General features: G+C 36.1%; 2 protein-coding genes across 8 annotated transcripts in view; one reads left to right on the top strand and one right to left on the bottom strand.

The window, feature by feature from the left end:
- The window catches only part of LOC119738743 (TBC1 domain family member 31-like), a 20,703-nt gene extending 15,861 nt beyond the window's left edge, over positions 1-4,842 (top strand). For all 5 annotated transcript variants that reach the window (XM_038213676.1, XM_038213677.1, XM_038213678.1 and 2 more), the window contains exons 19-24: positions 582-722; positions 1,221-1,337; positions 1,953-2,030; positions 2,683-2,779; positions 2,993-3,085; positions 3,240-4,842. In XM_038213676.1, the coding sequence (XP_038069604.1) occupies positions 582-722; positions 1,221-1,337; positions 1,953-2,030; positions 2,683-2,779; positions 2,993-3,085; positions 3,240-3,394 (681 nt within the window). In that variant the 3' untranslated portion in view covers positions 3,395-4,842. The remainder of the gene's footprint in view (positions 1-581; positions 723-1,220; positions 1,338-1,952; positions 2,031-2,682; positions 2,780-2,992; positions 3,086-3,239) is intronic.
- Positions 4,457-12,640, bottom strand: LOC119738745 (probable E3 SUMO-protein ligase RNF212). Of its 3 annotated transcripts, none has more exons than XM_038213682.1 (17): positions 12,500-12,640; positions 11,941-12,091; positions 11,378-11,439; positions 10,998-11,072; positions 10,730-10,786; positions 9,764-9,831; positions 9,064-9,153; positions 8,648-8,709; positions 8,337-8,388; positions 7,964-8,009; positions 7,207-7,288; positions 6,675-6,735; positions 6,433-6,516; positions 5,937-5,995; positions 5,338-5,399; positions 4,731-4,759; positions 4,457-4,562 (listed from the first exon to the last, which is right to left on the bottom strand). In XM_038213682.1, the coding sequence occupies exons 2-17, from the start codon at positions 12,047-12,049 to the stop codon at positions 4,520-4,522; spliced, it is 1,041 nt and encodes a 346-aa protein (XP_038069610.1). In that variant the 5' UTR covers positions 12,050-12,091; positions 12,500-12,640; the 3' UTR covers positions 4,457-4,519. The 3 variants fall into 3 exon arrangements, with proteins under 3 accessions (XP_038069610.1, XP_038069611.1, XP_038069612.1); XM_038213683.1 differs by having other exon boundaries at positions 7,207-7,285; XM_038213684.1 differs by lacking the exons at positions 4,457-4,562; positions 4,731-4,759; positions 5,338-5,399 and having other exon boundaries at positions 5,741-5,995.
- Positions 12,641-12,647: the final 7 nt, after the last annotated feature.

Below are 12,647 nucleotides of genomic sequence, written 5' to 3'. Positions count from 1 at the left end.
GTAACATTGGGTTTAAACCAGATTTATTAGGCTAAATGGATTATATTTATCCAATTTTTTCTATTTATTCCATTTTTGTTAGCACAGTTGATTTCTTGATTTTACATGTATGGAGCTAAACACTTTCAGGACATTTTACCATCCTATGCAAACATACATTCTGTGCCAAGTTGTCATTACAGTCAAAATCAATCAAATGACTGTTTTCAAGCCGTAAGAATTCCCAGCCCACGCAAAGCAGGATTGACTGCCTTAGACTGCTTAAGTAACTTGATACAGCTATGCTTTGACTCCAGGAGAGTGATAACACAGCTGTGACCACAACTTGCCCGCTTTGTCGGTTGACCCAGTTTGACTTGACAAAGTACTTGCTTGACATATGATCTGAATGCTGGTGACCAGCCTTTGTTAAAAGTATAGCAGGGGAAGTGGAAATGAATTTTGACTGTCCGTGACTGCTTAAATAGCAGGAGGGTTAATGTTTTATCAAGTTTTATCAAGTTGTGCACAGAACAACGAAACGATTGATGATCAGTTGTTCTTGTCATTTGTGGAACGAAAATGTCTTTGTTGTTGAGCAGGACCTTGCTAAAGGTTTGTCAGAGACCACGTACCAGGAGAGAGCAGATGCCGAGGCCTACCGACGCCAGGCAGAGCTGGAAGAGAGAGTCCGGCGGAGAGCGTGGGAGGATGTACAGGACAAACAACATGCCACGAGAAAGGTAGCTACATGCAGCCATCTGATCCACTGCCTATAGGGTCCGTGCATGGGCCATAGAGGGCGCTATGCTGCCTGATCAAACAGTTATGTGAAGGCAATGTGATTGCATGCGAGGATACTTTCACCAAAGTGCTGTTGCTTGGGTTTTGTTTGTTGCCTGAACAAGTTTTAAAGAGTTAAAGCCAAGATTATTTCATCTTTAGTAGTGTCAGCTCTTGTCGGTAGAAAGCTCAACTCTTCTGAATGTAACACAAGGTTTGTGTAGAGTTTCCAAATTGTTATAGAGGCAGGCACATTGTCACCATTTTTTCAGTAGACAAATTTCCTGTGCTCACCAAAATGTATTCGTCTCCTCACGAAAATAGCATAATATGATAAATAAGTTGAAGAAGTTAGAGGTCTCTCTGGAAGAAAGCTGCATGATTCACCTCCTTAAATAAGAATTTCCTCAGCTAGATAATTAGAAATGAATGTTTCCTTTCATCTTTTTGTGAACCAGCAACTTCAGACAAGCACTGCCAAGGCGGAAGAAATATCTGAGGAAGCCGGTTTGAGGAGAGACTCTGAGTATCGCCGGAGAATGGACGACTTAGAACGACAACTCAGGAACTCGGAGGTAGAGAAAACTATTAATTTGTAAAGATATTGCCAGCAGAACAAGGGATAAGGAACCCTTCCTATATTTACTTCTTTGGGAGGTGAAAATGTGGCTCGCTAATTTTCGTTAGTCCTCACTTTCAAGAATGGTCTACTGTGCTAGTATACAAGTTATTAATATTTGTGAATGCAATGTAAAGAATAATTTCATGAGGTAACAGATGGAATATTGGAATTGAACATTCCTTCTGTCGCCGAATGAAATGATTCTATCCATTGAACGAATATGAAGCATTCATTATTTGTTTTATACGACGCCTGAATGAATCCCTGTTATCTGATTGGTAGCTAGTGTGACCATGGAATGGAACTTCTTTTCACTGTACTTCAATTTTTTTCAGTGTGGACGGGCCGTGGGTTGGGACGAGTTCAATGACACGCGATCAATGACCCATCAAGGGGATTTATTTAGGCGGCGTATTATTGGGAATAATCCATATGATGTATTAAAACAAGTAGCATCGTTCAAGCATACTCCTCAGAACCAGTTTTCATTTTAGGAAGGTGTTAACTCAATCTCAAACTGTACTTTTTTTTCACTTTACTTTTTCTTTGACCTGAAACAATTTTTTAGCTTTCAAGACTTCATGATGAGAATCACAATCTTGAAGAGGAAATCCAGTCCATCATGAAGAGAATCGCTGGCAGGAAGGTATGAGCTTGCTTAAAGAACATTATGAAGACAAATTGAGTAGACTTAAAGGGAAGATACAACATTTGCAAACATCAAAAAACGAAATGACTGATTCTTTGACCTTACAATTCCCCAAAGTCTACAAATTTCTCTGTTTCATCTTAAGTGGGGTCAGGGAACCAGACTACAAGAACATGATTGGTTTTCTATGTTTTTCCAGCATCTACAAGCCCAAAACGTGAAACAAGTCAGTTGAACAATATTTGCTATAACATACTTATCCTTCAAATTCATTGATTTCTGAAAACTGCAGCAACTGCAAATGTTGTACATTCCCTTTTTAAAAGGAGTGGATTGGCTGAAATTTCAGAGGTCTTGATTGCTTTCAAGTCGTTTTTTTTTTACTTCTTAAGCTCTGAAGATATTTTACTTTTGAGGCTTTGGTGCTGAATAAGAAAAATATTGGGCCAAGTTCGGCTTTATCTACTGCACGAAAACCTCAACACTGGTAATCCTTTTGCAAAACGTACGATAATCATTTCTGGTCAATTTCAACAATAATCAATAATCAATCGTTAAATATTTGTTGTGCTAATAACAATTTTGTACATAATGTCGTAAGTGGAGAAAACATTTTCACCAGATTTAATTATCTTTTTTGAACGTACAGTTGGAGGAGGCGAAAGAGAAAACGGCAGATTTCCACCAACAGAGGGCGCTCTCCGGTGCTCATGATGGACAACGAACGAAACCTGGTCACCAACAAGGTACAACATACTCACCACTCAAATTTTGATTCCACGTACAGCAGTCAGTTATAATTACATTGCCATTGAATATGGAGCCAAATTTCGTGTGGATCCTTTTCTTTTTTGTTGTTGTAATTTTGGGATTGCCCATTAGCAATTTAATTTAAGTACCCTCAAATGTCATCAAGTAAGCCTATTATCTGCATTTGTTTGCATTCTCTACTTAATCAGGTCATGTAGTTGGAGCTTCAAATCTTAACAACAGTTCATCAATGAGGAAAGCCTTAAATGACTTCAGTAGTTCAGAAGAGGACGAAGTACCAAGTAAGTATATTGAGTCATTCTTACAAAATTACAAAATTTAGAAGTTTGTCACACTGACTCAAAGTGTGCTGGTTGTCGCTTTTTGTGCTTATGATGTCCTTTCACAAATTGTTTGTCTTCAAATTTCCTCCCAATTTTTTTCCATCTTTTCTAGTTTCTCTGGATCGAGGGAGGGACACCTTCGAACAGCGAGAGAAAAATCTGATGAGGCAGGTCCAGGAACTCCGGAAGAAAATCGCCATGGAAACCAGACAGCGACATCCTCCGCCTACATTTGATGTAGACGATGGAGGAAGTGAAAACGAATGACGGGGAAATAAAAAAGTTGGACTATGTTTTCACGTCACACTGTACAAAAAAAATTCTGGTAATGGACTTACAACAATCTGATGAAAAATCATTTAAACAAAAAGAAGAATTGAAGTCTGTGGAGCTGCTAAGCTAATTTTCCTTAGGGAATTTGTGTGCTAAGCACAAATGGGCCAAGTACCAGTCACGTTTAATAAACATTGCAAGATGTTTTAGCTGGTAACCTGTCATTGCTCTAATCTACATTGTATTATTCAAACTTCTGCTGTTTTTTATTTAATTTTTTTTTTCCAAGTTCGGTATAACTGAACCTCGTTTTGGACTTTTGTATATTGTTGTACATAATGTATATTGTGGTTGCTGTTTTCATGAAATATTTCCACGTCCAAAATAATACTGGGACAGCTATTTAATAAGATTTAGAAGTGAAGAATTTTTGAGGTTGATTACCAGTTGTGCCTGTTTTAATTTTCTTGCTCTGAAGTGTTTTCACATAAACATGGTGTTCAATTCAAACTTGAATTTTACATTTCGTTTGGAAATTGTGTTTGCAACAAATGATTACATGTTTTTATTTACATATATACAGTGTAGCTATAAGAATAACACAAAGTCATGGAGCCTAGAGGTAATTATTTTGTGTCAAAAGTTGAAAAGTTTAAAATCATTTTTTTTCCAACTCTTTGACAATTACCATTGGGCATTGCTTGCTTCTGAAGTAGTTGAAATGTTAAGTCAATCTATGCAGTTTATGCGATTCACAATTTTCGGAAATAAGTGCACACAAACCAGAATTCTGGATTTGAAATTTAAAATTTTTGAATTTTCCAAGAATTTGTTATTTAAACTTATGCATTTTGGTACAGAGTTAGTGACAAGTAAAATGTATAACTGTTCAATCCATGCAAAAGTTAAATGAATACCCATTAAGGAATGCAATGCAAAAGTAGTTGGAGTGTCGTTCTCCATTTTGAGGAGTGAAAATGTCCAAATGCATTCTATGGTCTGCAACTGTTGTATTTCCTAGTTATTTATAGAAGTCAAATCCATGGAATCTATGCAGAGTAAGTGTACCTCAAAGGCTAACATTTCCTCTGTTGGAGGACTAGGCCAAGTCTAGGGTGGCTACGATTTGCCTTGTCGGTATTGGCTACCCGGAGTTGAAGAGCTGTAAAAAAAAAAAAAAAAAAAAAATCAGAAAAAAATATTTCAATAAATTGCAAAAAAAAAGTCATTGAATCGTTACAGTCAGTTATTTGTCCGAGCAGTACAAGGGAGTGTAGTGAAATGATCAGTCTCAACATTTATTTCTAGAAACAAATTCTGAAATGCTTACATCACTGGCCTTGTTGGAGTGTAGTTGAGCTGTGGGAAACAAAACCATAATACAGTGTATTAGCCAAACAAACATACCATTGTCTTGTTTTCCTGGTTTAAATATTTGACCCCCCCAAAAAAAAAAAAAATTTCACATGCCATGATGCACATTGCACTGACTGTCAGGCACTCTATGAATTGAAGAAGTACCCAAGACAAATTTGGTTCTACTTGAAATGAGCTCAGATATATACCAGCTGAAGAGGTCCGTGCCCCCATATCTGACCCCCACCCCAAAGAGGATTAGTTCTATTCAAAAATTTGGGATTACAAATGAGGAAATTGATCTTCAGTTAATGCAAACCATGTTTTTTTTTTTTTAACCAAAGTCATCTTATAAGTCACTTTGAAATGACTCGTATTTTGTTCCATTTGAGCCAAATTGAACCATTTGTATTCAACAATAAAAGGTGACAAGATGGATCCACGTCCACATCTTTTATTCAAGAACTCTGCTAATTGATTAAACTTGCAGTAAACAGGTTTTTTTTCTATTGTGATGTGTTGCAATTATATGTCTTGTCCCCAACCCTCTCCTTTTAAATTTCATATTCTGAATACATTACCTGGATGGGTCTCCTGCTAGGATCAGTCTGGGAAGACTGGCTCAATCCTGGCGTCCTGTTACCTGCATTCGATCAGGACAAAAATTACAGATCATGACAGACCTGTTTAACGTTTTGTGTTTTCAAGGATGCTGGAAAAACCAAGAAAAAGATTCTGTTCTTGTAGTCTGGTTCCCTGACACTACTTCAAATGAAACGGAGCAATTTATAGACATCGGGGCAGGGAACCAGACTAACTGGCTTGTACCCGCTCACGCATGTATAACGATTGCAGACAAAATGTGGCCTAACTAAATTTGGTAACTTGGGGGAAGTATTTGAAAAAGTCTTCGGCCGACCATCGCTAGAAATTGATACAAAAAGTCCACTTTTCTCGAAAATGCAGACCACCAGGTGCCATGATTTTTCAGGATGCTTGAGACTATAATATTCACTTACAGTCAAGTAAGGTATTTCATAATAATTTGGTAGTTTGTTTTTTTGATTTTTTGCAAATGTTGTATATTACCTTTAACGAGGACTTGTAATATAATAACTTGATAACAGCTCGGATTGCAACAATCTGATGATATTTTTAACTATAAAGGAATTCAACAAACCCTGGGAAGAACCATCACGATGTTGAGAAGACCGGATACCGCTAAGACTTACAAAACTCCTGTAAGAATGGGAATGAAGAAAAGTTAATTTGTTTCCTAAACAATAAAAATGGATGTTCTTTGTGGTTTGTATGTGTTCACAGAAAAAGGCAAAATTCTTATGCTGTTAATTTTCAATTTATGTAAAAACTCTTTACTGTACTATTTAAGTGCCATTGAGTAGCACATGTCATTTAAGTTATTAGGAATTATATTGAATTAAGTTTTAATTATCCGGTGAACTGTCTCAATGTGATCTACAATCACATGTTAGTCGCAGTAATTATAAAAAGCAGACTTTAATAATCTGAAAAGGTGGATCAAGGAGAATTTTTAAGGAAAATACAAAGAGTACTTTTCTTAGATGGTGAAGTAAAAATATGACCAAATTGTTCTTTTTAGTCCAAAAAACCTGAAGGCAGATTTTTGAATGCTTTAAAAAAGTCTTTGCACAAACCTATTAGAAGCAGGGCTGATGTTCATTGGTGAGGTGTGACCTGTTGTTGCCATGTCAACCACTCCTCCCGGCGTATTGGCTGACCTAGAGGTCAAAGTTCAAAATTGGAAAATAAGTTCATGGGAAAAAAAATAATCACTTCAAAAATCAAATCATATTCTTATAACAACCACATAATCAGAATGTACAAACTAAAACAAAAAAAAGAGATTTTTTTTAGCCAAATCTGAGTTGGATTGTACCTTATCAAGGTGCCAGAAGGGGTGAGAGTCATATGCCCCGGGGTGGGGGTGCCAACCGTTCCTGTAATAAATAAATATCACAACAGACGAAGTTTTATTAAAGCTGTATACTCAATACTGGTTTAGAGATTGTGAAAGAAAAAGAAGTTCACAAGCTTTCTTGGGTGGGACTTGAACCCATGACCTCCTGCATGCTAGTCAGATGTCTTAACCATTGACCATTAATGGGATTGGCTGGTCAATTCAAAATATCTGTCAAGGTCGGATATATTTATTTGTTAATTATTCAGTATTCGGCTGAGATTTGACTTTTTTCTAGTGGGGTCCCTTTGCAGAAAATGAAGGAAATTACAATTTTAGAGAGGGGGGGGGGGATCCAAAATACATTCTTAGGAAATTCCACAATAATCAGGCAGGAACTGAAAACCCAATCTGCACATTGCCTCAGGCGGGATTCAAACCAGGTTCGCAGCAGTGGAAGGCAAGGGAAGTACCACTGCGCCAACTTGATCCAATCTGATAATGAACTTACCTATCCTACCGTTGACTGGCGGCGTGCGGATACTCAGCCTGGCAGGACCTGGTGGAGTTCTGGTGGGAGTCATGGGTTGCTGCTGGTGAATTAAAAAAAATAATAAATTATAATCTCCCTCGTTCATCTCATCTTTACTTTTTTATTTTCTGTCTGCTTTCCTGACTGGCTCAATCTGCTTTTTCAAGCCCCATTTCTTCTATTCAACCCCTTCAGAAGGTTAGTCTCTCTCAGGAGTGAGCTTATTTGCTGATGTTAAAATCTTTGAAAGTATTGGAAACTACTGGAGTAATTCGGGCGATTCACAATGCAGTGCGCCACCAAGAGTTTGCCACAGAGAGTTCATTTTTCCCAGTGCATTGTTGGAGATGGTCGACAAATTCGCAGCGCGGGACATTTGAAATTGTTCGTGTTTCCGGTCAGTAGTTTCATAAACATATGATTCGAGTATATGTTTGCCCTTTTCTTTTCTTTGTATCAATATGGTAATTTTTGATAAGGCGGCAGAACGCTATGCCCAAATCTATAACAAATTAGCTAAAATTGTCTACTGACACTCATTCAAATTGGCAATGTTTTGTCGACCGTAAACTTGAAAAGTTGACTCTCCATGGCAAACTCTTGGTGGCGCACTGCGTTGTGAATCGCCCGAATTAAAGGGGACTTTTGCCCTTACAGCAGACTTAGATTTTCATCCCACACCCTCTTCTCATCCCACCCCCTCTTCTAATGAAGCATCTAATTTTTGACTACTCACAGACTGAGATGTCTTGCATGTGTCCATTTGCTGCATATGCTGTGGTCTGAAGTAAGAAAATAAAGAAGCATCAACATTAATATATAGACAGATACAACAGGCATTTGCAAGTAAAGGACCAACTTAGGGAAACAAGAAAGACCTTTTTGCTTTTTTTTGTAGGATCTACGTAATTGTTCATCCAGTCGTACTCAAGGAACAAATATATCTGTGTTGATATCAAATTTTTGTATATGAAAAAAATGCTTTTAAAATAAAAAAACCCAAAAGAAGGACAGAACTGTGGTTCACTAAAGCAAAAATTATAGCAAAACTGGAAGATTATTTGGAAGACCTGGTACAGAAAAGGCCAAACAAACGTAGGAAATCATACCTGCCATAAGGTGATGAGGACCTGCTGATTGAATGTGACGAATTCTGATGAACTGTAAATAAAACATCATAATACAGAACATACGATGATGTTAAAAGAAAACTATTTCGACAATTAAAAAGGCTTAGAGCTTTAGATGCTGACTCGGATAAATGATGCATTAAAGCTTTATTCTTCAAATGTTTAAACTTCTTAAAACTTCAAGAAGTAGTAGAAAAAAGTTAAGATCACTTTAACAACCTTTTTTTCAGTGCATTGTCAACTTACTGTATGTAAATGGAAGTTAAACATTTCTTTTTTTTAAAACCTACCCATATTGCGCATATTTGGTGGAATGCTGGAATTTGCCAAAACTCGCCCGGGAGTGCTTGGCCTGGAGAAATAAAAAATGTAGAAATTTACCATTTGCAGGCATTTTTGGCAATGGTTGTCAAAAAATTAAACATAGTCAACTAGACAAAAGGAGCATGCTGCCAAAAAAAAGACACAATTATTATGTAAAATTTAGTTCAAAAGGCAACACGGACAAATTTGACAATGATAACGTACCTTCAAAAATGTTCTGATCAAATAAGCGATGTTGTAAAATTTAAGGGATGTCTCCATTTATAAAACACCCAAACTTATTTAAGTTTTTCAATATTTATTGTTACCATTAAGTACAATGTTTGAACCTCTTCTTTTTGAATACTTTGTTTCAAATTTTGTCTGATGAGTTGGGCCATACCTGTAGGCCTTAGCAGCACCTCCTGGACCTGGGGATCCACTCATCAACCGCCTCAGCTTGCAATTCTCTTCTCGCAAATGACGCACCTCCCTGACGTTTTGGAAAAATGACAACATAGAATATGAACCCTAACAGAAGTATGGCCCACAGATTCTGCATAATTTGAGTACAGAAAATTCCTGTCAGGATGTACACGTTTCGGGATCATGGAATTTTTGCCATAAACTACCCACTTTAGCTAGTTCCAAAGTATAATTCATTTTGTTAAAAAAAAAAAAAAAAAAAATTCTGAATGACATAACAGGATTGTTCGAAATTTTAAGTCTTATTGAAGTCTCCGGTTTGTGGTATGCGCGCGCGTCGCGGTAGCCATGCGCATCGGCAAAATTAAGAAGTTTTTTTTCAATGTAAGATGATGTCTCAAAACCGCTAAACTCACTGGTTTGACTGGAATCCTGCTGCTGTACAATTTTAACGTGTTTTTAGATGGCGTTACGGTTTTGCACTAATTTTAGTTGGGCACCATCTGCAGCCATCAGCCGAGATTTGAAGAAAAACAAAGTAAAAAAAAAAAAAAAAGCCGCAGACTTTTTTTCTTTGGTCTTAAATAAATTCTGTGTTTTCTAAATTACAAGGTGACTGTTTGTTTTTGGGACTGATTTGTCCCTACCAGAAAACAAACTTGAAGAAACAATCTAACCTTTCCAAGTCCATGGCTTTTTGCAGATTTCGCATTGTCATCGCCATCTGGGACTGCGTCTTTGCTTCCTTCAAATCAAGAATGTCACATAAAAAAAGATATTAATTTCAACTTTACTAACACTCAAAATGTTGTCAATATTATTGAGTTGTTTTGTTATCTTATTGACATTTCATTTGTGGATTGTTATTTGTTAATAATTTGTTTGTAATAATAACTGTATATCTACAGGGTGAGTCAAAAAGAAAGTCACCAAGTTAGAATTTTTGTGTTTCTTAAATATGTGGCACATTCTATTTCATAAAAATAACATAGGGATAAAGAAGCTGTGAAAATTTCACTTAATTTGTGTACTCTATTCCCAAGTTCTGCCTTTTCTATAAAAATACTACAAATTCAGCTGTCCACCACTGATCATTTACCATTCTAAAAACTGACGAATACCCATTAAATACAATGAAACATGGACGTTTTCCCACCTCCATGTGTGAATGAAAACTTGCAAAGGAAAACAGACAAAAATTGCCATCAATATTTCAGAAAAAAAAAGAGTGGATTTGTTCCTCATATTCAAAACACAAAATCGGACAGCAAAAATAATGCTTCAGTCTTGACTCGCATGATTAAAATCCCATTTGTATTTGACAGCATGTGTGTAATCTGTAATTGTCACTCAGCTCAATAGCCTCCAATGGCATTCCATGGACGGCTATGAAAATAGGTTCTTTTAGTAAAACATGCATAACCTCTGATAGCATTGATCCATCTCAGTAATTCTTTTTTTTCTTTTTAGGACGTAATTCTTTTAGGACATACTTCATACGTGTATTAAATTGGATTGATTTTTAAGGGGAAAAAAATGATTAATCCAAGTCTTTCTTTTTGACTGACTTGTTTTTTGTATAAATAGGCCTATATATTTCAGATTTCACTGTAGAAAGGATCATAAATGAAATAACTTGATACCTGTTCCTTCTTATGAGCTTCAAAGCGCTGTCTGTGGTTCTTCTGAAAGTCCATCACCTTTGAAAACAAATACAAAGTGGAAGTCATTTTATGGTCAGATTCAAGGTTTTTTTAATCAGGATTTAACAACAAAATATAGTTTTTGTAATATATTTTGCTAAACTTTTCAAATGTATCACTTTAAAATAAGGGAAAGGGGTGGGTTATTTCCAAAGTTTTGTGTGTGTTTTTTTTTGGGGGGGGGGGGGGGGAAGGGGTTGGCATATACCTGTAATAACTGCCTGTGTTGTTTCTTGGCAATTTCACGAGGATCTTCAAAGAAAATCTCCACCTCCGGCTTCATCTGAGATTAAGCAGTAACAACAAGCAATATTACTTCATTTTACATTTGTTTCTTTAATTAAAAGCAAAAGAGTAATGAGCATTCATCTCGCCTGGGACACGTTAACATTTCTAAGTCTAATTGAATCAAACATTACTTTGTTTTGATATTGCGTGTTTATAACCATGCTGGACACAGTGTAAACAGCAAATACTTTGTTTTAATTTTAGACTTCTGCCATGATTAAAAATGTTCAAATGTTTTAAAAAGTTGTTTAAAATGTAATAAAAACTTTTAATTGTTCAAAACATTTGTTTACATTATACCTTAGATGATAATTCTATTGTTGAACACGGAACTCCACAGATATGACACTGATTTTTGGTTCCTGTAGAATGAACACAATTGAAAAGAAGAAGATAAAACTCATTTTTCAAATATGTAATTTATGCTAATGCTTATAAAGTATGGTTATTGATGTCTTTTCATTTTTTTTCTTTTAAAGACAAAGTAATACATAATCATTTACCCTTTTATTAAGGTCACATTATCTATTTACATTATTTTAAACAAACCGTTTACAATAATGTAAATAGATAATGTAACCTTAATTAAAGGGCAAATGATTATCTATTACTTTGTCTTGTAAACAGGTATTGTAAACAAACTGTTTACAATTAAGGATTTGCAAACTGTTTTCATAGGCCTATGTTGGGTTATCACTTTAGGTATTAGGAATTATCATAAGTCATGTAAGTACATGAAATGAAGGCAATGATGGCATATTTTTTTGTCCCATTGGCACTGAGGAAGTAAACAAATTCAGTTTAGAATTGGAATGGAAGAAACTTTCCAATTAAACTGTCAAAATAGAAATTCATCTGATTACCCTCTTTGACACAATCATCACAGTAGATGTGGCCGCAGCTTGTGAGGTAGAACGTGTGCTCACTGCCTGGCTTACGAAAACACTGGTTACAATGTACCCAGTCTGCCATCGTCAACCCTTAGCCTTGGACTCCGAAAAAGAATTATAATCACTGAGGAGTAAACACAGTAAGTGGTCTGAGAAAACAAGCTTTCATTTTCACAACAGCCCCACAAAAAAATCCTCTTTCTTCTTAAGTTCTTTTTGGAATTTAACTTATTTTTGAAGGTTTCTATTAAAGTTTCCCCAAATTTACCATTTTTTTCTAAACTTTTTTTTCCCATTCCCCTTTTATTATAACTTCTGGAAATCAGGTCCCCATAATTATTAATATTAATATTAATAGGCCCCTATAGGCTCATATATTTTAGTAGGCTTAACCCCCCCCCCCCCAATACAAATCTAGGCTAATCAATCATCCATTCCAATGCAGAATAAGATTCTTACGTTAGCATGGCCATGGTCAGAAATTTGTAATTGTTTTGCAAGGAAGAATTCGAAACATATTTATTCACCTTACCCGACAAAAGGTGACAAAGTCTTCTTCACAAGCTGTCCACGAAACAGATCCTTTGATACAAAATTACACTTTTAAAATCACCGCTGAATGACAGAATTACAGCACTGCCACTGCACTGGCGTCCATTGGTTGCAAGTTTTTCTATGCA

Source organism: Patiria miniata, unplaced genomic scaffold (assembly GCF_015706575.1).
Source record: "Patiria miniata isolate m_02_andy unplaced genomic scaffold, ASM1570657v1 HiC_scaffold_3, whole genome shotgun sequence".
Taxonomy (NCBI): Eukaryota; Metazoa; Echinodermata; class Asteroidea; order Valvatida; family Asterinidae; genus Patiria; species Patiria miniata.
The sequence above is the reverse complement of the archived record's forward strand: the minus strand, read 5'-3'. Positions and strand labels throughout refer to the sequence as shown.